The 24,569-nt window shown below is 43.8% G+C and overlaps 1 protein-coding gene across 1 annotated transcript; it reads right to left on the reverse strand.

The window, feature by feature from the left end:
* Positions 1–433: 433 nt before the first annotated feature.
* MRPS18A (mitochondrial ribosomal protein S18A) lies at positions 434–23,162 on the reverse strand. Its single transcript, XM_054630340.2, has 6 exons — positions 23,002–23,162; positions 22,798–22,829; positions 19,255–19,359; positions 11,210–11,333; positions 10,378–10,444; positions 434–1,239 (listed from the first exon to the last, which is right to left on the reverse strand). Exons 1-6 carry the CDS (start codon positions 23,099–23,101, stop codon positions 1,095–1,097), a joined length of 573 nt encoding a protein of 190 aa, XP_054486315.1. The 5' UTR covers positions 23,102–23,162; the 3' UTR covers positions 434–1,094.
* Positions 23,163–24,569: the final 1,407 nt, after the last annotated feature.

Below are 24,569 nucleotides of genomic sequence, written 5' to 3' on the forward strand. Positions count from 1 at the left end.
GCAAAAGGTCTTGGCCAGCTCAAGGGGCTGAATCTAGGGCTTTTATTTCACAAAATAAGGCTAAAAAGAACCATTTAAATCTAATTTGATTTCCTGGATAATACAGGTTTATCCTTACCTTTTGTTCCTGTCCATGCTGATGGTATTAGCAGATGATTCCAATAAAAGCAATACAAGATTAATTGGCATAGTAGTACATAAAAATTTTGTATTGATTTGTAGCCCCCAGATAAATACCAAAGAAATGGAGCCAAAACAATAATGACCATGATAAATTTAATGAGCCTTTCATACCAGGCCCATAATTAGCAATGGTGACTAGGTGGAAGATCTGTATGTGTACTACAAAGGGAGATAAATGGTGCCACCTTTTAGTTACAGGATGGATAATCAGTTCCAAACTATCCCAGGAAGCAACCATATCACTGACAGGGAAGATTTATGAAAAATTTATTTGCCAGGGGGAAAAAAAACCAGGCGGTCATCAAGGATGTCAACACTGTGTATTTGCCAGATTCAGGAGTGAAAAATAAGCCAGGAATTCTTCAGGGGACACGTAAGATACACACCTTTTTGCCACTGCCACAGGTGTTCTGCTGAAAATTATGGTAGAACAGATGATAATAATAATAAAAAATTAATTTCAGTAGTCAATAACAATTTCTTTTACTGCTGAGAAAATACAGTGCTGCAGAGAAATTTTTCTTCCATCTGTGTCACAGGTACAAAAGCCCAAATGAGGCAAATCTGACTTGAAACACACCTCAATGGGGAAACACCAGTCACTGCTGGGAAGAGAAGGAAACATCCTTTTCCAAACCTATTTGTGGAACATAAAGAAACAAAAGCCTACAGATCCTTTCTGGCTTTGAGGTAGAAGCCTTTGACCCTTGCTTTTATCAAATCATCCCACACACTGAACTTTGCTTTGATGGCTCTTGTATTCTCCCAGAGGAAAAGATTACAGCTGGACACAATATAGAGTACTAAAGACAATTTTGGAATAAGAAAATTGGAGATATTGACAAACTTGAAAAAAACCCCAGCAGAACAGTGGACAACATGTGCTTACTTGACTATGCTAGTTCTGGCCACTAGTGGTTTAAACAGAGAGGCTTTTGTGTATATTTGATATTATCCTTCAGCAAAGGGTGTCCAACTGGGTAGGGCTTTTTGCACCACTTAGGGCCCCTCTTCCAAATGGGCTTTGCAGATCTGATGGACCAGCGGGTCAGGTACCTGTCAAAACAACACAAACACATTTCAGTTTGAGACTGATCACTGAGAAAATGTTCCAGCTGAAGCAGAAGCAAGGCACTATAGCCTTTGCCTCCCTAACACACATCTTTATAAAAGGAATAACTATGAGCAGAGCTCTCTCAATTCAGAAGGGACCACGGGAAAGGAATTTTTGTTTGTTTTGGAACTTCCAAGCTCATCTCTCTACTGAACCCACTGGCACCTGCTTGCTTCCATTTTCACAAAACAAATCAGGTGTAGTCTCCAGGCTGCTGGCAAGTTGTCCACCTGCAGCGAAACAGGAGTGCCAAATCCCTTCATTGCAACTAAGTCCAAGACTGAATGCATCCAGCCTCTAGGGGAAGTGTTATTTCAACAGCTGGTCTCAATAAGGTAAACTAATTACAAAGGCTAAATTCTGTGAGAAAGCTTCTAAAAACGAATACATTTACTTTGGGGGGATAATTAGCTATTACTTCTGCATGCAATGGGTTTCTGGCCTAGTCTTGTATTTTTATTTGTCCATATTTGCTCTAGTGTTCTCTGTACAATGCTGTAAGAGCTTGCTAGTGCAGGAAGTCAGCACCTACAGTGTAAGAGGTATTAAAATGGAATTATCATCACAACTACAAATCTCTGTGAAGAGCAGTATCTGGCAAATATCCTCTGCTTTTTACCATTTGAAGTTTTAGACTTGGCTTTGCAAACAGGCAGGGGATTTCAGATCCAGAATCAGTTACTGGAAATCTTACCCTGTGGCTGGGTGGCCTGGAGTTTTGTTAGGCTTTAAATCTTTTGCTACCAGTAGAGAGGGGAATAGAGGTCTTTAGAGAAAGAGGAGTCTTTTCAGACAATGAAGATCCAAAGTAAAACCTTAGCATAATCTGTACAAACAATGCTCCAACAAATTAGAATTTGGAACAGACTGATAAACTTTGTCCAGCAATGTTTGCACGCCTCTGTTGAGTAATCCCATGGTCTTAATGTAACCTCAATCACTCATCCCCTCCACAAAAAGCTTTGTTACCTTTTATTTGCATCGTGCAAATTTGAAATATTAAGAACTTTGGACAGAGACATTTATTTGAAGGCATTTGGCACATTCCTGAGAGCTACAAAGAAAGCCTGCTATGCCAGACAGCTACAGACTGCAGAACAGCAGCCCATTTAGCGCTTTTCTTCCTCAGTTCTCCCTAATAGCACAAACTGAAAAATTAATCACATGTGGAGCTTTCTGCCTCTGAAATCAAGGCACTTTCAAAATGCTTTGCTTTGAGGAGTTTATGACAGTTAAAACACCTAGAAGTACCAGCAGGAGGGGTCTGGGTGACGACACATAGCAAGATCCAGCCACTTGTTTTCCTATACGTGCATTAAACTCATCCCTTCTGACCTGTAATGCTATGCTAGTGCATTAGTGGAATCCCTTACATAACAGCATTGGGACAGGAAGTGGGAGAGACTTTCCTGTCTCTAATTTCACATGCGAGGGGAGTTCAGAGAGACCAAACACAGTCCCCAGTTTGGAATGTGGCAAAGGACTATGGCAAGACAGCTTCTTTGGGAGAAGCTGTAGAGCTATTAGATGAGCACATGGGCTAGGTCCTCCTTTTCATATTCCCCTTGCTGCAAGGGGGGTGCTGTAGCACAGATTTTGCTATTGCAAGACTACACTTACAGAAAAGGAGGGAAAAAATCCCAAATTGTTTTAATGCATCAATGTGCCAAGTGCAATTCTGGTCACGTGTCCACACGATTACGGGAAAGTGTTCCTGTGATAATAAATGATCTCACTGGGAGAGTAGTGAATGTGTGAATGTGAGATACACATCAATGCTGTATGCAGGTTTAGACAGACAGTGGCTTTTTAAGAAATCCCTCTGTTTCTGTGTGGGGGCTGGAAGTGCACACCCCAATTCTGCATAGGAAGGAGGATTTAGTAATGGCCTGATTTTAAAGCTTTTGTTATTTCTCTTTTGAGCAGGTCTAATCCAGCCCTCTGGTCCAGGCTTTTTGCTTCCTTTGGGGACTGCAGGCTGGGGCTTTTCATTGTTAGCTGAAACAGACATTTGGACGCTTTCCCTTCCTGGAGCACATTTGCTTTTAGGTCTTTTAATACTTGCTTTGTCCCAAACTCAAACTTGTCCTATTTTGTTTGCTGCCTCTTTTTTTTTTTTTCTTTTACCTTGATTCAGCAGTGCAAAAGCCTAATGCCTGGGAGCAGTCAGTCTACAAAGTTCCTTCTCCTCTTTGACTAACTCCGTTTCCTACTGATTTCACAGATTTGGGGTTTTTTTTCTGTGAGTAAAAACAATCCACAAAATTCAGAGAGGAGAGCTCCAAAGCTCAGCACACAGGACTGCCCTGCAAACTGTGCCATCCATGTAAGGTAGGGTACACCCTTTTCTCACCAAGTGCCCCTACTTTTCATAGTATCTTAATAAGGTTTGTCTTGGGGAGTTTTTAGGATCACCTACAAACACACACTGGCAGAGTGTTTGAATTTTCTCGAGTAGCTGAAGGTTGTCAAGACAGACTCTTCAGGTGGATGCCAAATGAGGCTGGTCCACAGTGTCCTCACCTGTCACTTCAGTGTGCAAAGCTCCCGCTTTAGGCAAAGGGGGACATAACTGCCAGTCTTGGGAATTGTGACTCACCTCAGGGCTCTGCTTGGCCCCTTGACTAAGGCAGGGTCCTGAGCAAGAACAAGAATTCCTGGACTCCAAGTGCACAAATTTATGCAAAAAAAACGTGATAGGAACTCTGGTGGGATTTCCCTGATGGGAAATGGCAAGATATAATCAGGATGGAAACAACTGTGGTTAATTCACCTGTGGTCTTTGTAATAGCCTAAAATCTCTGTAGCATGTGGAAGTCTGTTTTCATGGATTCTATTCAGTGGGCAGGCCTTCCCACTTGGAGGCTGCCACTTCAGACCTAGGAGCAGGCACAAGGCTTTCATGTGCAGGGTAAGGGAAATGGGAAAACCACATACACAGCTCAAGCAAAGGCCATGTTGGTACAATTCAAGTCTGAACTTCTGAACCCTCACTGAATTTTTTCAATATGGCTTTTGTTTGGATTAAGAGCAGAAGGCAGAGGGCTACAGACTGCAGGAAGCACTCGATCAAAGTGCTGGCGAGACTGCCTCCTCCCTGCCACATCCCTTCCCATGACACCTCTTGGCTTTGCTCACCTGCAGCCCCTCTGGCTCTTTGCTTTTGAATACACATGCTATGCACAACACAGTTCCCATGCAGATGAGAGGAACCACACGCTGCTGGAGTGAAATGCTGATAGCAGGGAAACCAGATTCTGCTCCCAGGGACGAGAGGTGTCCACAGAGCCTGAGAACTTTGTAATTCATGAGGAATTTGTAGGGAGCCTGCCTCTTGCTTAACACAGAACAACTCCTCCAGTTCAGGTGATGGAGGCGGGATTGACTTGGATACTATCTGTGCCAAGTTATGCTCTTCCAGTAGGAAGCTGGAAATGGAGTGGCAGCTGAGCAGTCAAAATCAAGTACTCCATAATCTTACAGCACCTCTTGCTGACAGAGCCCAGAGTCAGGGAACCTGTGATATCCCCTCGTCCTTTTGGATAGGGAACAACTTCACAACAGTGTTGTGCTTTAACCAATACTCTGGACTTGCCAGAAGAACATGAGTGCTATATTCATATTAAAAGAGCATCTAGATGCTGGCTTGAATTCAGGGACTGTTCTGGATAGACTGTTAGTCCACATTTTCCATGCAAAAACTTCCATGCTGAAAAGAAAACTGCTGAGCTATTCAGGTTTCCATTACTGAAAGGAAGACGTTTGACCTACAGCTGAGCTTGACTATTTCCCAAATGGCTCTGGTGTGTGGTGGCCTGCACATACATTACTCTGGAGTATGGGAACAGTCTGTCACCCTACACAATGCTGGTGAAATTGCTTAGAACTTCCTCAGCCTCACAGGCTAGTGAAAATATTTTGTTGCTGCAGCACTTAACTGGAACATGCCAGGCTGGAGCATGAACAAATGCAGAAATAACAGCAGGAAGTTTTGAAAGGGAGAATACAGGCTGAGGATGAGGGAACAATCCTTGGCTGCATGACAAATTTGCTTGTGAAATGATCCCCTGGAAAGAGTGAAAGCCCCAGACTGGGCCAAACATGAGGAAAATTAACTGTAGGGAGTAATTCTGCATTGACAGGGTAAACTTCATTTGTTTTAAATGTCCAACTTCTGCAGACAAATGATACGTAAGAGAAGGTGAGGACATGAGACTCAAGAGTTCATGGATGATGTGGGTTACTCCCACGGCCAATTCTTCAAAAGCAGCATAGCTAGTAAAGCAGTTAACTGGTAACATTCATGAGCTATCACTATCAACAATGAATCAGGCAGAAAGCAAAAAGGCAAAGAACTGAAGTCCAAGAAATGAGAAATATCATGGCAAGTCTCACCTGGACAGTGTTCCAACTGCAGAGGACAGAAGAGGGAGATTTGGAATGCTCCCCAGTTGAATTCTGACCACAAGGTGTTCTTATATATCTCCTACCACCCTCAGCTTAGCTGACCACAAAGCTTAGCATTTCACTTTCATCTTCTGCCTTCTTCTGCAGTTCCCAATCTCCTCCTCTGTGTTACATTACATCATGGATGAATGTTCCATACTATGCTAGACAGCTATATAACCAAGTACAAGGCAGGATTTGCAGTCAGATATTCTCAAAGCATTCTGCTCCTCTTGAATTCCAGAAGTGGACACAGGATAAGGAGATGGAGTGGGTAGAGGAAGGCCAGCTGCCAAATGACCCAGTACAAAGCAGGGAAATCCTTATCGCTTTGCAGAGAAATCTGGGGCATGTAGAAGGGAATGTCCAAAGTTCGTACAATTGAGATAGTACAACCAGTTCAGAAAACAGAGCAGGAATTCTGCTTTTTGGAAAACATCACTGAATAAGCACCAGAAGAGCACCTTCTTGAGAGGCAGAGGGGTTCTGCATGATAAATCCACACTTCACAACACTAAATCGATAGCATGTCAGCACCCCTGACCCTTGTTAAAACAAGGCAGTTTGCTGATAGCTCCATATGGAGGCATGATACCTTTTAATCCCAGCTAGGTGCTAGCCAGTGCATGCCAGACTCTTTGGATTTGAAGTAGGCTCACTTTAATCAGGGTGACAGTGACATGGGCCACACATTCTGGCCAAGACAGCCACAACTGCAGTAAAAATATAACTGAGGAACAGCTTTTTTTTTAGTGCTTTCAAAAGTATACATTAATGCAGCTCCTCAGTCCTTTATATACTTCCTTAGTACATTTGCCCAGGAGCCATAGAGTTCCTCCTGTGTAGCTGGCCTTAGACAATGTACACATTGTCTAAGGGACACATCAGTTTTTCATCAGGCTCATTTGTCCCTCTTTTGGCAACAAATGAAGCTGCTCTCAAAAATACTGACACGGCCTTGGAAGAAGCCTGGCCACAGGAAGCACCAACCAGAACTTTGCCAAACAAGAAAAAAAATGCAAGGGATGGCTCATCCAAATGAAGCAATGTGCCACACTTCAGCCAGACCAGAGTTGCTGCTCCTAGTCTACATGCAGTAGTTCAATGCTCTGTATCATGGCAGAGGCACTGGGCTCTGAGTCCCAATTGACACTGAAGTGATGAATCTCCTTCAGTCTCAGGTGGTGTGAGCGGAATCAGTCCCTAAGGCTATCTTAGGCTTTAGTCCTGTCATTCTAGCCATTGATGGTGTAGTATGTCAAGAGCTCTACCATAAGCAAAACATTCTTCACCTCAGTGTAAGATGGCAGGCAGCTCCCAGACATTACAAATTCACACAGAAGTGAGTGAGGTAACATCTGGAGTAGACAGTGACTTCTCAGAAGCCCTTCCTTTACAAAAGTGAAAACTTTCTCCATTCAGAGTAAAGAGACAGACAACAGATTGCTTACATTACCTGTGCTTGTCTTGGAAAAGCTTTAACAAGGGGCCCAAACATATTATGAGGCATCTCAGTTTCTCCCTGTTGACATTCCCAGGGCCATAGCAGCAATGCAGAAAGGCACTGCTACCTCTCATCTAAGCAGAGTGGTAAAGATGGCTAGAACAGCCAATACAGTGATCGCAAAAAGAGATGAAGCTCAAAGATTTGGAAAACACATCACTTAACTGTGTAATGCACTGCCTGCTATAATGGGCTCTCTTTAGATCCTGTTGATGTCTTCTTGGCACTTAAAAAACCAGTAGACATAAACACAATGAAGGAACAAGCTAAGTCAGGTGAATAGCCCTGATATTACATGTTTAGAGGATGATGCAGATGTTCTGATGGCATTGAACTGTAGTAAACCCCATAGATTTAGGAAAAGCACCATGGAGGATATGAACAATAGGAATGCTGAAACAGCAAAAGAAAATTCCTGTTTCCCTCTCCTCCGCCTATCTCTGTAACCCTATAAGGCAATGTCATGTTAACCCCTTACCATTGGTCAAGCTTGGATCCTTTCCAACCCTATAAAAGAAGCATACTGTGCCCCATTAGGGGAGAAAGAAGAAGAGCAGAGACCCTTCACGGACCTCCCCAATAAAGCCATCTCTGTGGAACAGCCTGCGCCTTCTCCTCTCTCTCCGTCTGCTGCAGCCTCCAGCCCAGGGCACCACTACCTAGCAAGCAGAGCTGAAATCCTGAGAGCTTGCAATCACTATAGAGCTGATAATCACCATGCTTGCTAGATGGCAGCCCCGCGGCGTTGGCATGAGCGAGCCAGCTTCGGGCACCCGGTCCCTACCCAGGGACTGAGCTCCTGAGCCCTACTGCTCTGCTTTATGATAAGGCCAAATCAGAGGCTTTATTATTGAACAAGGCAGCTTGTTTTACTCCAAAGTTCAAGCTCACTTCTGCCACCTTTCTCCCCTGTCAGTTCACTTGCATTTAGCAGCACCACAGATTGAGTGCTTCCCAAGTTACTGCAGACTCACAGGAAGTTTTGGAAACAAGTACAGAGGCAAAGACAAGGTAAGCTTGGACAAGTCATTTATGTGGGAAACTTCTGATAAGAGCTCTGGCTTCATTCCCAAAATAAGTACCAGCTAAATGACTTCAGTCATTCAGCATGTGGGTGCACTTCAGGCTAGAGGAAGGAAGCAATTTGTAACTCCTGCCTTATGCCATGCCAGCTACTGCTCCAGAGAGCAACGAGGGAAGTACAGGTGGGGGTTCACATGGTCAAAATTCTTACAAAATGGCCAAGATTTTGCAAGGCTCCAACACACAGAGCTTTCCCCTTCCAACAGGCTGATAAGACAATATTATGAGGGAGCAGGAGAACAGAACTCCTGAACTACTCCTGCACTTTATCCTAGTTCTTGGGATACATTTTTATAGTGTCAGCCCCACCATCAAAACTTTCAATCCCATTTCTTGATCTTATTCTCTTATCTCCACTCAGACCCCAAGGTCTGCCTTCTTCAATACTACTCCATATTGTCAGCAAACAGCTCTGCTCTCTTTTTCTAAACTGCTTCCACTGGGCCTGCTACATTCCCTCTTTGGGAAGAGAAAAACAAGGGTAGTGTAGGGAGGGGCTAGCAATGCAGTAATCTCTAATTTAATTAATTTAGAGGTGTAGCACACCTACTTGCATGCAGAATGTATCCGGAGGTATTCAGTCTTGTTCTTACTAAAGGTCTATAGAACAATTTGTAAGAGTCAGGGCATCAGATCTGGAGTCCTGGTGTGATTTCAGCAAGATACTGCATTTACCATTTCCAGTCTCAACCTGCTACTCAGGGTTGCAATGTGAATGCTAACAAGATAATATGCTCCACCCCACAGCTGCCAGATAAGACAGAGATACTAAAGAATACTCAAGACTTGTAAGACACAAGGAAGAAGTTATTGCAGTTGAAGTATCTGATGGCTACAGGGCTGCATCAAATGTAGAGTCCTCTAATTTGACCCTCACTGATACCCATTATGCAGCCTGCCAGCATTTCCAGGAGCCTCTCTCAAATCTCCACTGTAGAATCAGACCTGAAATGCAGGAGTCTCCAGCCTTGCTGTCTAAGCTCTCCCAGCGACAGCCCCATGGCCTCTGGTAACCCCACGGTTTGCTAATGCGAGGTTCGTACACTGCTCTGACATCCCCATGGAAACAAAGTGTGAGGTTATAAACAGGGGATTAGCACCTCCAAGCGCCCAGCACGGAGCAGGAGGCGGCTGCAGGCTTTCCCTTTGCCCACCAAAGGCCAGGGGCCATTCAGGTTGGGGAGGGGGAAGAGCGGGCAGAGGGCGAATCGCTGACTGGAGGAAACCGGAATGGGGCAGAAGGTAACAGACCTGCCATGAGCTCCTGCTGGCCGCTCAGCCCGCCCTCCTCACTGCTGCTATCGCTGCCTGGGCACCCTCCTGCTGTTGGGGGCTAAATAGGCTAAGAGAGAAGGGACTGCTCAGCCTGGAGAGAAGAAGGTTCAGTGAGGTCTTACCAATGTTTGCAAGTACCTGAAGGGACAGTGTAAAGAAGAGAAGGGAAGGCTCTTCCCTGTCACTGGTGCTCAGTGACAGGACAAGAGGCAATGGGCACAAGTTAAAAAAGAAATTCTGTCTGAATGTAAGAAACGCTACCTTGTATGAGGCTGGTTCTCTGGAACAAGCTGCCCTCAGAAGAATCTGGAGGAAGTCTATCCTTGGATATAGTCAAAACCTGGCTGGACATAGTTCTGAGTAAGCTGCTCTAGGCAACTTGGCTTAAGCAGGGAGCTTGGACTAGATAATCTTCAGAGGCCTCCCTCTTCCAACCTCAGCTACTCTGCACTGCTGTGACTCAATCTGTGGCATCCTCCTGTGACTGCCTTACTGATTTTTAGTGATGAGGAGGTGAGCACAGCTGAGGAAGGGCAGGCAGACTCTAACATGTGTGGCAGTTTTAATCTTGTGTGAATAAATGGTTTATATGAGATACAACTTGTCCTTAAAAGACTGCCAAGAGAATATTGTGTCAGATCTTCTCCAAAATCCTGAGTACACTTTATGAACCCTGCTGCCTGAGGCATTTCTCACCCAGCTGTAAGGAATTGCTTTTCCCTTTCCAATTTATTCTTGAATAAGAGAAATGTGGAAAGACAAGACTATTCACCTGTTCAGCTTGGGTTTCTTGGGAACATGCCCTTCAGGAAGTGGAGGCCTATGGTTTGGCAACAAACCTGAAACAGAAAAAGATGTGAGAATATTTTGCAGCGTCTCTTTGCTTCTATTGCATTCAGAAGTCACATTACACCTCATAAGCCAGGCAACAGCACAACAAAAGCTCAAGTACATTAGAAAGGGTATTTTATCTTCAGTCACTGCTGAACCTGCACCCCAGCCAGAGAAGCTGAGAAGTTGTGCTGGGTATAGGGAGGAAATATACACCAAAGACACTGTCACTTGGGCTTATCACAGAGGCTTTTACAGAGGACATGGGGCACTGGTGTCCCATCAGATTCCATCTTCAGGATGGAAAATCTGACTATTAAAATTCTCAGTCCATTTAACTTGGATACAACTCAGGTACCAGGCACAAAGATCAGCACAACACTCTTGACTGTGTCAACCTGGGAAAAGTAAAAAAGTCATCACATAGCAGATGGCAGAGTTGCACGTTACTAATGGGGTAGGTCAAGCTTAGGTAAATCAAGTAATTTCAGAAGCAGGTGTTTAATCATTAGTTACTGGAGACTGAGCCATTTCCTAGATCTTTCTGCAACACTTGTCTCATCTACAGGGATAAATGTCTGCTGTCAAGGCAAGAGTCAGGACACAGAGAAAGCAGAACAAGTATTCTCTGTTCCATCACCCTGTCCCAGCACTTGGGACCATAACAAGTTTGCTGGGTGACTGGACAATGACATCTCACTGAGCTATACCAACAGGGCACGAGACCCCTCTCAAAGGGTTCAGTAGGTACCCTACAGTCAGGGGTTATGTACCTGCACGGTGAGCCATCTGCACACACACAGCAACCTTCTTGTGCTCCTCCAAGCAGAGGCCTGTGACCCTTCGTGGCAGCATCCCTCCATCTGAACGGATAAACTGACTCAGCAGCAAGACATCCTGAGAGAGAGAGAAGGGCAAAACCATCAGTTCTCCAGCTACCTTCACTGCTGTGACTGCAGGTGTTGTGCTGAGCCTTGTGTTGTGTACAAAGCTCAAAACAATATAAAACAAACAATGATTCCTCCCTACGCATTTTGTCTGCAGCTTGGCAACAAGTGGCTTTTGCTTGCTATCACTGCCTGCCAGTTTAGCTTAGTAAGGTCACTCAGATGGTTTGAGTCTTTCCCTGACTTCACTAGTGTAAACACATGATGTCAGCTGCAATCCCTGCTCCTTCACTGCTTCACTACTTGCTCCAAGATTCTTGCTAAGATAATGTGTCCTAGGTACTAAGAGTTACACAAGACCTACAGATGGATATTGTTTACACAACTTGAAATGCCATCACAGCTGCTGTCCTAAAGTTCACAGATATGTTAGATCACCTCTGACTCCCTCCTTGTTCCCTCAGAGCAGGACTGTTCTCTGCTATCTACTCCTCAAACTTTATCTAGTTTCCCATGGTAGAGCTTCCCTCAGGTCTCTCCAGAGGGGTGGAGAGCAGGGAAATGGTCTAAGATGTTGCATGAGGAAGCTTTATGTAAGAAAAGAATATGTGCTGATGAGAAAGGACTAATAGGATAAATTGCTGCAGTCAGTCCTTCAGCTGTGCGTGCATTAGGTGGGGCTGTGACAGTCATGGTGCACGAAAGGAGCACTCAAAGCATGCTGAGGGCTTGTCTGTGATTCAAGAACAATTTAGACTATGCTGCTGTTGATCTTTAAAATTAAAAATCCTAGAAATGTAAAGCAGCCTTTTTAATAAAAACTATTTAAAGGGATCTCTAGGATCAGATAGTATCACAGGGCTGGAATGACAAATTTTTAAACACAGCAGCAACAGCTGTTGCACAAGTGTCCCATTAACTGTACACAGTACAACAGCCCAGGATTCAGATCCATGCTCTCCATTTCCACGCACAACACCAGGGCTAGATACCCCTCAAGGGGGTATTCAAAGATACCCCTCAGGCCAATATAAGCAGGCATTCTTGACATCCTGACATCAGCATAAGTTGGCCCAAATGGACTCCAGAGACTTCCCACTTGTTATTTCCCCTTCAACAGACTTGTTGCTGGTTGAGTTTACTTCTCCACGGCTGTTGTAAGTATGTTCCTAGTGGAGGCAGCAGGACCATGCAGAGGCTGCCTGCAGGCTGAGGGGAGCAGCCAGCGAGCGTCCGGACAGAGCGAGTTCAAACGAGGCACGGCAGAACTTTGCACCCCTCAGCCAGGGCACCAGGCAAGAACAAAGAGTACTTGTTGCTTTCCATGTTGGGTGATCCTGACTGCCAGCTCACAGATTCACAGACTTGCTGCTAACCCCCCACCCTTGCTGTTCTACAAAGAGCTCCCTGGAGCATTCTTACCTTCATTTACTGGCCTTGCAAAAGCAAATAATCACGAGTGAATATAAAGTGAGTATTCAGAAATCTAGCTAACTAGGAATTATTCACCCAGCATATTGCACAAAACCAGCTGTCAAGGGGGCTGCTAGAATTTAGGACACCCTTCTGGTAATGATGGATTCTGACAGATGCTGTCACAGAATCAAAGAATGGTTTGGGTTGCAAGGGACCTTAATGATCATCAAGTTCATCCCCTCCCTTGCCCTGCTGGCTGCTCTTTGATGCACCTCAGGACAGAATTGTGTTTCTAGCCTGTGAGTGCACATTGCTGGGTCATGTTCACCCTCTCCTCCACCAGCACCCTCAAGTCCTTCCCAGGGCTGCTCTCCATCTGTTCATTCCCTGCCTGTCTTGATAGTGAGGGCTGCACTGACCTGGGTGCAGCATTTTGCACATGCTCTTGTTAAACCACATGAAATTCCCATAGGCCCACTTGAACTTGTCCAGGTTCCTCTGGATGGCATCCCATCCCTCAGTTGTGACATCTGCAAACCTCACAAAGGTGCACTCAATCCCTTTGTCTATGTCATTAATGAAGGTACTAAATAGAACTGGTCCCAGTAAGACCCCCTGATGCACACCGCTTGTCACTGATGTCTCTCAGACCTGAGCAGCTGACCACTACTCTCTGGATGTGACTATCCAACCAACGCCTTATGCATCTAACAGTCCAGCCATTGAGTCTATCTCCCCCCAATTTAGAAAGAAAAATGTTGTGGGGACTACATCAAAGGCTTTACAGAAGTCCAGATAATTGATATCTAAAGCCTTTCCCTTGCCCACTGATGGAGTCACTCCATTGCTGAAGGCCACTGGGTTGGTCAGGCAGGACCTGCCCTTGGTGAAGCCTTGTTGGCCGTATCAAATCTTCTCCCTGTCATCCATGTGCCTTAGCACAGCTTCTAGGGGGATGTTCCATGATCTTCCTAGGCACAGAGGTGAGGCTGATAGATCAGTAGTTCTCAGGCTCCTCCTTCCTACTGTTTTAAAAAATGCATTCCAGTCACCTGGGATAAAATGCTGGTTACAAGTGTTATAGACAAAATGTTGAGGGTTTTTATTTGTTTGGGGGTTCTGTGGTTTGTTTTTGTCCTTCCCACCCCCAATCAATACTGTCGTCACTAATATAATCGTGACATGCAGCTTCCCTCTTCCCATAGTTCTTGCTTTCTAGATCCACTTGTCTACAGTGAACACATTCAGACTGATTCTCAGATCCAGCTCCTTTGAAAATATGGCATGTCATGTAGGCCCACTGACATTTAGACATTGACTTTAATACCTCACTGATACAAAATTACTGACCAGGCACCCTACAGAACTATGCTGTATCCAAAGGAGAAAAGTCAGCTGAGCAAGTAGCAGTAGGCTCCTGGGAGGCCATCCATGGTTAAACGGAAGCAGAGTATCCCTCAGCCCAGCTAAACATGGCCCTGCCAAGGAGAACAGTAACCAGGGCACCAGATGGTGCCAGCTGCACTAGTAGAAACTGGATGGAGGCCAACCAAAATGTCGAAGAACACTGACTTTTGACCACTCCTGAAATACACTGGATTGGATTCAGGAAATCAGAGCAGGACTCTATCCCCCTTTTTCCTCTTTTTTAGCTGTTTGAATCTTCAAATCACCAACAGCTCAATCTGCCATTTAGCACATAACACTTCCCTAAGTGAAAAAGGAGTGTTCAGCTCTAAGTACCTAGAAAGAGAAAAACTTGCAAGACCATACTACTAGCCTGCCGCATTACTCTGTGGAGAAGAGGAAGAAGAAAGCTGATGGCAAATTTGAGGCAGTTTCAGTCTTTGCAGCCATGAAAGCCTAAGTAGGCCACACACTCTTCTGAAGGGTGTGTGTGTGGTCCAAGTGATTTCTCATATTACCACCACACCTCATGGAGTCACAGGCTTGTTATCAAGTGTTTCCATGCAAAGGGGGTGGTGGGAAGCAAATGGAGATAATATTTTTTTCTCCCTATGGGGAAAAAAAAAAAATCAAGAGAACAGTGTCACCAACTGACCAACACCCTGGTGTGGCAGTCATTTCTTGACTGAAATCATCAGTCCTGTCCCAGCTGCTACAGCTCCAAATCACAGTCATGCTGCTTGGCTCAAAATGCTGCACTCTTGACCAAAGGTTTGTCCATTTCTGAAGATTCCCCACAGTTAACAGGCCAGGTGCCTCTCCCAGAATATTCACACAGATGTATCTTACCACTGGGACAAAGTAGACAGGTACAGCCAACTTCATGGGGCAGCTGTGGAGGGAAGTGAACAAGTACACGGAGCGGTCAAATTAAAAAATATGTCTGGCAAGTTCTCATGGTGCCGTCATGTTCCATGCAATTCACATTTTGTGCTAGTGGACAGCCAAGCCTGTAACCACTGATTTGCTTTAATCACTGGACAGCTCCCATGAGGCTGGACCCAGATTCCCACCCCTGTAATCTGCAGCATTTGATGAAAACAACTTGGACTGAATTAATCTAGGGCTAATAGGCAAAGCCTGCAGTTTGATTTCCCCTAACTGTTGCCAAAGCAAGATGACATATTTACTGCCTACTCAAACTAATGATGTTTGAAGTGGATAAGGGGGGGAAATGAAAAACAAGTTTAGCCTCCACTTCTAAAAGGGCTCGACAAACTTGCTAGATGGAGCACTATGTACCCCATATTCTTGTGAATAGATGGTAACCAAAATGCAGAGGCACCTGCATTTCAATGTCTGCAGACACTTGCAAAAGCAGGATCCTTGACTGACACATGATTCATTAAAACTTTTATTTACCACAAGAACAGTTCTATCTGTGCAGCCAAATTACTACTGGGCTGTATCAGAGAAGTCTGTCAGTCATTATTTTCAGTTATACAAGAATCTAGTTTTTCCTCTCTGCCTTACTCCTGGGAACTGCACACCATTGTCCACACATTTTGTAAAACAATTGCAGGTTTCAATCTAGTTGCATCCATACAATGACCAAAAGAATATTTTTATCTCCAATGGATATGAAAAAAAATCAACTGAGATCTCAGTTTTACTGGACAGACAGACACATGCAGACCACAAACTGTGGGAATTTATATATTAAGCTCTGTTACCCTGAGCCACACCAGAGGATCAGGATTGAACTGGGAAAGACAACTGCAGCCCTCTACACCATAGCTGAGGCAGGTTGGAATCATGACCTGCTAGTGCTCACAATGCCTGTTCAATTGATTAATGGCTCTGGAGACACTGGTCCCCCAGTTCTCTGACAGCCAGAGTAACTCATTATGCCACTACTTTAGACTGTGCTAGCTGCACAGGACAAAAGGAAAGTCCTGTGAGGTCATATTACTCAACTCCCTCAGGGGCTAATTCAACACTTCCCTTTTCATAGTGCCTCATTCAGTCCAATTACAAGCATCCCAAGCAAAAAAGCTCACACTTTCCTTTCTGTGCAACAGACTGATCTCAGCTTATCAATCTCAAAGGAACCGCCAACTAGGCTATATCTTTTGTTAAGATATAGCCTAGTTCATACAGCATAACCTATAAGACGAGCTCTCACCAAGCTCATCTTATAGGTTATGCTGTATGAACTAGGCTATATCTTAACAAAAATAGCTGCTCTCAATTTACAGACATTTAGGACAATTAACCAGCATTGAGAAAAATGTCCCACTGTTTAATTGCCCACAGAGTTAAATGCCTGCACTTCACTAAAGCATCTCAAGATTCTGCTGCTCACCACAGCTGCAGCAGAGAATAAAATAGCAGAGAGTACTTTAGTGCAGAAAAGGGAGATTTTAACATTTGAAAATCCTGAAAATATGCAACTAGTACAAAGCATTCAAAAACATAAGGGACAAGTGAGAAGTGGTCTACCCCAGAACTCAAATTTCTCCTAGTTCTAATCAGCCCCACAGAGGGATGCTTCTAAATATGATGTAAGAAATGTCTGCAATTTCAAAATACCACTTCACAGTGCTCTCTTTAGCTCTTTGTCCAGAAAGAGGACTGAATATATACACATTAGATGCACATGCATTCAAAATCTATGTGACAGCTGAGATGAATCTACATTCATAGATTGCCTCCCAGCACCACAATTTCTCATCTTAGATAAGAAATTATCTTAGTAATGATTCTCAAGATTGGCTGCAGAATCTCTCTTCACATTTCATTTTCTCTTGCCTCCTTAATGCACAGTAGAAATCAGGATCTAAGAATCAAAATGAAGTGTGGAAGAAAACTCATAACTCAGTTCACGTACAAACACATGTAAAACTCATGTTTCACACTGTCTGTTGTGACCAATTTCTAATCCTGGAACTCAGACTCTACAGAATCACGTAATCTAAAACATCTTTGGTTCTTGATGGCATTATCTCTCCGGATACTCAGTGGAGTCTTCTACCACACATGGCAGCAGGAACTGAATCTATGTAAGTCTACATATATATTTCTAAGATGTAATCCACTGCCATAACTTATTTCATCCTGAACATCAGTTTATAGTTTCTCAAGGGTTGTAAATGTGTGACTCATGGAATGCTTTTTGTAAATCTCTAGAATTACTGAGTTTAATGATGCTGTTTATGTCTTGCATTTATAAGTCACATAAAATGATATGAACCTTAAAAAAGTATTTTCCAGAGTAAGTAACAAGTTGGTTTTGATCACTACACAATTCAGTAACCATGATAAAGAATTGCAAGGAATCTCCGCATTCAAACACGGGCCCCACAAAACAGACATGATCCTGTTTTGTAGTACTTTACAAAATGGTATTTGTCATTTCACCTAATTTATTATGATCTGCAAATTCACTGTATATCCAGGTTTCCCATGTTGTTGAGAAACCAAGCCAGGAAACACTAAATACTCCCCTGCCCCCAACTTATTTCACTGTTTAATATTGTACCCAGCCTGAGTAAGAATCACTGACAACATCAGATTCTAAATGCCTCTATTTCTGCAACACAGGCTTTGAAAGACAATGTATATCATTTACACCTCACACCTGTTGTTTCACCTGTCTGGAGTAATTGCAAGTATTTTGTCTTGTACTATTGCTGTATTCATATTCTTCATAATTCATGAATCTTAATTAGTCCTATCCAACAGGTTATTTGCTTTTAGTCCTAGCTGACACCCTTTATTTGGAATGTGCAATGTTTTATTTACCAATCAGTAATCATCAGTATCATTCTCCTTCCTCTCTTATCTACTTAGTATGTCACTTACAGTTTTCAAACCATTTGGTGATTCCCTAGGATTATTTTTTATGCTTTAAAAAAATCCTGTGAGTGAAGTAATGTATTTGTTAGCTAATTCCTTCAAGACCTTGAGGCAACGTGCAATACAGGCCTGCTGGTCTGTACCTAATTCAATGCTTAAGTTATTTCTGTATTTGTTTTTCCCTGCTGTTTTACATTTGCAAATTGCCATCAATATACAGATAGTAAAACATAATTTTTCCTTTGCGTGTGTGCACTAGGACTACACACAAGCAGCACAGTCATTTTGCAACCAAAGTGGCTTTCAGTCCCCTTCTCCTCTCAATAATGGACTTTCCCACAAACATTTCTTTTTCTCCAATATATTTGTATCCCCCTCTCTAATCCTATTGACATCAGCTTATTCTGAGTTTTCTGTTGCCTTATCTTAGTAACAGCATGTTCCTGTCTGTTTTTCTTCTTTTCTAATTCCAGTGCTGGGTTTTGAGCATGCAAGGGGGTAATTTAGTCCTTTTGTAAACTCTGTGTCTGAGTGACCTCCTGTAAAGTTACATTCTGCATCTGCTATATCATGCTTCTTATTCTGAAGCGTTTGTGACTGTTGTGCTTTTGTTTTATAGTACTACAGGATTTCCTTCCCATATTCTAGGTTTAGTGTTAGTTATCCCCTCCTTAGTTAATAACCTTCTCATTAGCATTTCCTGCAAAATGCTTGAATAAAACTTGGTTTTTTTTCTCTTGCAAGGTAAGTAAAAATGTATGCTCCTTCATACGTATAAAGTTTCAAAAGCTGTATGAAACAGTTACTAACTTAATGAAACATGACAAATAAGAAATCTTAGTGCTTGAAGTCATATAAGTGACCTATTCAAGTCTTCTGGCCTCTCTGGAGCTAGGCCTGTATCCACTGACTAAATGCTACATTCCAGTTTGATTCTCTGGGAAGTGCAATAGTGAAAGGCAGAGAAGAGCACAGAAGAGCTATATGGCCTTTTCAGATCAGATGGCCGTGTGAGTAATTCCAAATCTCCTATTTGATACAAGCTCATGCTTTTTCCCGGGAACACCATCAGCCAAGGCATACAATTACTGTGTAGGAGGCTCTTGCTGCACTCAAGAGAAGCAGAGCTGGAGTTAAGTATCTTTACTACACCCAGGAAAACTCAAGAGGGACAGGCTGTGTGGGGTGTAGATCTGAGAGCAATACTTGTCCAGCAATGAGGGTTGGGGGAATTCCCTCATTAAACTTACCACATAATCATACTTATGCTTCAGGTTCCAGCGACAGATCGGACACTGGCCAGAGGGGTTTGGAGGAGGTGGTGCTTCAGCATCCTCTATAATTCTCCCTTCAATCTAGGAAACAATTCAAAGCATGCAATGATCAGGCACAGCTTACAGCTCTACCTGCACCCGTGACTCAAGGAATACTTTTCATCGAGTCCACAGTGTGAGGATGTAAGGGGAACAGTACCTGCATCATTTAATTCACTTTTATAGAGATACAACAAGTCCTTTGGAATGCTTATGCCACAGACTATGGGGAGAAGGACAAATTCAAAGGGCAAAGAAAACCCTTTGGCAAATTCTTGTGTATGTTTTTCTAAATGTAAACTAGTCGACAGTCAGTGTGCAGTTCTCATATTCACCTGAATTCCACTTATTGCAGTACTCTTTTGAACCACCATGCCTTGAAAGTGTAGAGGCCCTTTAGCCAAAAGCTTTAAAATAACTTTTCTTCAGGGAATATGAGAATGCCACAGCATAGCAGATGCATATTATAGTTGAAAACATATAGGGGCTTGCTGGATTAGAAATCACCAGCAGGGAAAACTCTGAGCAGAATTTAAATTTAAGAAAGGATAGTTAGGAAATGTCTCTGGGGCTTGTAGATTTATTTTATAATATCGATATTTTATCCCATTTAATTCTCTGAACAATTCTTTTATGAGATTATAAAATTATATTTTGTACATGACTATAAAGTGGTGGCATCTAATACTCAAGTTTTCTCACAAGTAACATGCAAAGAGATGTACAAGGTGTGTAAAGGAAGAACTTGACAAATTTGTTTCCTATTCATAGATGTGTTAGAAATGCAAAGTCTATCTGCATGTGCACTTGTCTTTTTTTTCTTTTTTGAGGACTTACAAATGGAAACAAGAGCTATCTCAAATTGCACCCAAATGAAGAGAGAATAAAACTAAGCTATTTTTTCTCCAAGATATTTGAGTTTCCTCTGGTCAAATTAAGATTAAAAGCCAATTCCAAACACTAACTGCCAGCCTCACAGTGTGCAAGCACCAGAGTTTGAAAAGAAAACCTGGGTGGAATGCAAGATTACTTTTAAGAAAACATCAGGTTCTGTGCCTGAAAACCTGGGAAGAGAAAAGCATGACCTTTCCTGTAAGTGTGCACTGGAAACTGTCATCTAGTTGAACTCACAGATCTATTGCATATGCCAGAATTCTGCCTTTCTGATGATAAAACAGAAACAGGTAAGTTACTTGTAGTTTACATCTCAGATCCTCAGATCCTCAGACAAAATTGTCAATTTTTAAGTAAGATTCCTCCCCCCACAAGTACAACAACCAATTTTACAAAAACAAATACTTAGCTATGAATATAAGATGTAGGCCAGTATCAAATTTTCTATTAATCAGTGAAGTTATTTTCAGGGAAGCCAGTGTATCTAGTCTTGATTCTTGCCAGTCTGGCTTCAGACTGTACTATGACTGTAATTCCATCTTGGAAATAAATAGAGATTCAGAATGCTACGTCAACATCAATTTTTCTTGAGATAAATTTCATTGTACAAGTTCTGGCAATTACTTCCCAACTGCTGAGGACTTCTGTACTGTTAATCCACTCAGTTGCTAATTTTCTATTAAACATCTAAAAGGGAGTGTAGGGGCTCTACATTCTCAGTATGCTGATTAAATCTGTATTTCTTTGGGATTTATCAACTGGTTCACATCAAACACTTCCTTCAATACTGATTAAAAACAAGGGCACAGAAAGATGATCAGGGAAATATGGATTCAGAGAAGGCTCATGTAGAATTGGCAGGATAAATGGAGTGACCAATGGATACACTGAGAAACATATCAGCCCTCTGGTTTGTCAATTTACACAATTTTTAACAACATCTTCCTCATCTAGGGGCATTGATGGATTCCAGACTGATGCTAGGATACTACACAGCAAATATATCCAGATCTCCACGAAGAGTTATTTTCAAAAGGGCTCTGCTAATGTAATGCTTACTTTTTCTACTTCAAGCCTCAGTTAACGTTTTGGACTTTTGAGAATATAATTTACATCCCCTTTGAAACTGATTGAGTGCAAAATACAGCAATCCACTGAGTGTGTTTTGTTGGTGTGCATACTCCCCTGTTGTTTTGCTTAAAACAACCTCAGGTCACACTTGCAAGCTCTTCTCTTCAGGTTTCTGGGCAAAGATTAGTAATTTTGCACTTGAAGGCAAGAAATAGATGCTTTTCATCATACCTACTACCACACCTTAAACTTATTTTTTGTCGACAGTCTTGCTAACTGCCATATATTTTAGATATGTAGTATCAAATAGAGTAAGTTATCTGGTCCATGCAGGTTTCACACATGACAATGTCTGCTAGCACAAATACAACAAAACTTTCAACAAAATATATTTCTGACAAAAATACTTAGCAGTTTCAAAGGCATCAACAAGCAGATTTAGGATGGTCCATCTCTTTCCTATTATTTATATATATACAGATTAACATTTAAGTGCACTCTCTTCTAGCTATTTCCAAATTCCTCCTTCACTCTCATCTTATTTATATATATAAATATGCATGTATGTAAATAAACATATTTTAAAAAAACTTCTGTGTTATCTCTCTCCAACCAAGACATATAGTGCTACTGCCATATGCAATGTGAGCAGAATAATGCATCTCCTTTCCCTTTCAGTAATTTCTGTGCTTCTAAAAAATGACAGTTCTCTTGATAAAAGTATAACACATTAGATGGTGCTAACTATGCAAAGTTCTAATTCTACTGCTTTAATCTTTTCCTTCCTGCCTTAAACTGTAGCTAAGAAGATGCTTTTCTTTATCAGTTACTTCAGAACTTCTGCTTTCATTTTCAGGAGCAGTTTTCCTTTAGTATTTAAGGTCTTCCTTTGAAAACACCTTTCACTTTTTTTTTTTCTTTACCATGTGTGTTATAATATGGAAGCTCTGTATCACCTGAAGCCAGTATGGCACACACTGCAGTTAACAAACACAACACAGATCAAAGGCATGAAATGTGTGTGGCATGTAGGCGGTACAGACACATCCTGCAATGCCACATCACACTGCCAGCACAGGATGAAGTGACAAAGCCACTGGCAATCCTCCCTAGTGTCTGTCCACACTCAAGACGATGCCAAATGGCATCAGTTTAGGAAACAGAACCGTCTGAAGAATGGCCTCCAGCGTTTTATATCCTGAATGCCTCTGGTCAGGGATCCCGACTTTACCCGGGCCGCAGTGAGGGGTTTGGTGCTCATGAGGGCTCTGACTGGAGGTACCTGTCACCAGCAACAGGTGACAATCCTGTCCTTTAGCAGCCAAACCCTCCACTGCTAACCCGCACTCGCAGCAAATCCCTGCCTTGGCTCTGCCTTGATACCCTGAGAGGTCTTTCAAGCAGAAAAGCGTCCCCGTTTCTCCTTTATGGGTAGGGCACGGACACACACATGGCTGAAGGAGCGAGAAACCACGGCAGAGGCAGCTACCAAGGAAAAGGGGTGCAGGGACTTACTGTGGTCGTGTTGCCTTCAGTCACCTCCACGACTGCAAAAGAAAAAAGAGACGGGAAGCCACAATGAGACCCATGCAGCCTGAAAGAAGTAGCATTTGGGAGGGGGCGGGAGGAGCGGGCAAATTACAGTGACCGCGACCATCTCTCAAGGACAGCGGCGAGGCAACGGGGCGCGGGGCCGTGCAGAGCCCCCTGCGGACTCACCCTGGCGAAGGGCCCGGGCCGGCGGCGCGGCCCAGCCGCTCCCCAGGAGCCCGGAGAAGATCCGCCGCAGCCCCCCGTGCAGCAGGCTGGGCGCCGCCATCTTGCCGCGGCCGGCGCTGCCGTCACGCCACTTCCGCCAGCGGGGGGGACGGCTCTGCCGCTGTCGCTGCCGTTGCCGCCATTTCGGGGCACGTCCCGCCCGCCCCGGGGCCCGAGGGGCAGAGCCGGGGGGGGGGGGGGGCAGGAGGGGAGGAATCTGTTCTCCTGCCCAGCGTCTTCTTCGCGGGGTGGTTCTTCTCACTGTTTTCTTTTGTTTCTTTTAAGTTTATTGTGGTTGGTGCTGGGCTTGGGTTTTCCTGTTTTGTTTTTTTTTTCCGTTGGTTGGTTGGTTGGTTGGTTGGTTGGTTGGTTGGTTGGTTGGTTGGTTGGTTGGTTGGGGGCTTGGATTTTCTGGCGGTCGTATCAGCTCCGGATCACAGCATCACAGATTCAGCTAGGTTGGAAAAGACTTCTGAGGTCATCGAGTCCAACCCATGACTGAACACCACCATGGGAACCAGACAATGGTACTGAGTGCCACATCCAGTCTTTCCTTGAGCACCTCCAGGGATGGTGACTCCACCACCTCCCCGGGTAGCACGTTCCAATGTCGAATCACCCTTTTTGTAGAGGAATTCCTCCGGCTGTCCAACCTGAACCTCCCCTGCGCAGCCTGAGCTTGTGTCCTCTTGTTCCCCCCCAGCACTGATGGCTGGGGGGAAGAGGCCGATCCACACTTGGCTACGCCCTTCTAGGAGTTGTAGAGAGCGATAAAGTCATCCCTGAGCCTCCTCCAGCCTAAACACCCTCAGCTCCCTCAGCCATTCCTTACAGGACTTGGGCTCCAGACCCTTCACCAGCTCCACTGCCCTTCTCTGGATCCTCTCCAGCACCTCAATGTCCTTCTTGCAGTGAGGGGCCCAGAACTGGACACAGCACTCGAGGTGCAGCCTCACCAGCACAGGGGGACAATCCCTGCCCTGGTCCTGCTGGCCACACCATTGCTGACACAGGCCAGGATGCCACCAGCCTCCTTGATCCCCTGGGCACAGCTGGCTTATGTTTAGGAGGATGGAGGTAAATCTAGTGGTAGTGATGCCTTTGTGTTGTGGAAGCCTGAGCTACGCTCCTGCCACAGCTCCTGAATCTCCTAGTTCTCCAGTGAGGGAAGGCTGAGAGGTGGTTTTCCTTCAACTATATGGCTCCTCTGGATGGGCTCTGGAATGCCTCCTGCATCAAGGAGGGTTTCAGGCCAGCTGTGGGATTCAGGGAGGGGGTTTGTTTCAAATCACTATTATCACATCTGTATGTTTCAGGGATCCTGAGGTTCCTGCCTGTTCCTGTAGTGTTTTGTGTGTTTCAACAGGTGACAATTTGAAGCAGTGCGTTGCCTGGCTATAAGTCTTGTAAACAGTCAGTCTAGTTTAAATACTTTCCATTTTTGTTTGAATATCACTTGTCTTTGACAGTTTGAAGGCTGCTGAGAGATCATTTTTCCCATCATCTTTCTTAGCGTACCTCATCGCTTG

The sequence above is a fragment of the Agelaius phoeniceus genome, chromosome 3 (genome assembly GCF_051311805.1).
Source record: "Agelaius phoeniceus isolate bAgePho1 chromosome 3, bAgePho1.hap1, whole genome shotgun sequence".
Classification (NCBI taxonomy): Eukaryota; Metazoa; Chordata; class Aves; order Passeriformes; family Icteridae; genus Agelaius; species Agelaius phoeniceus.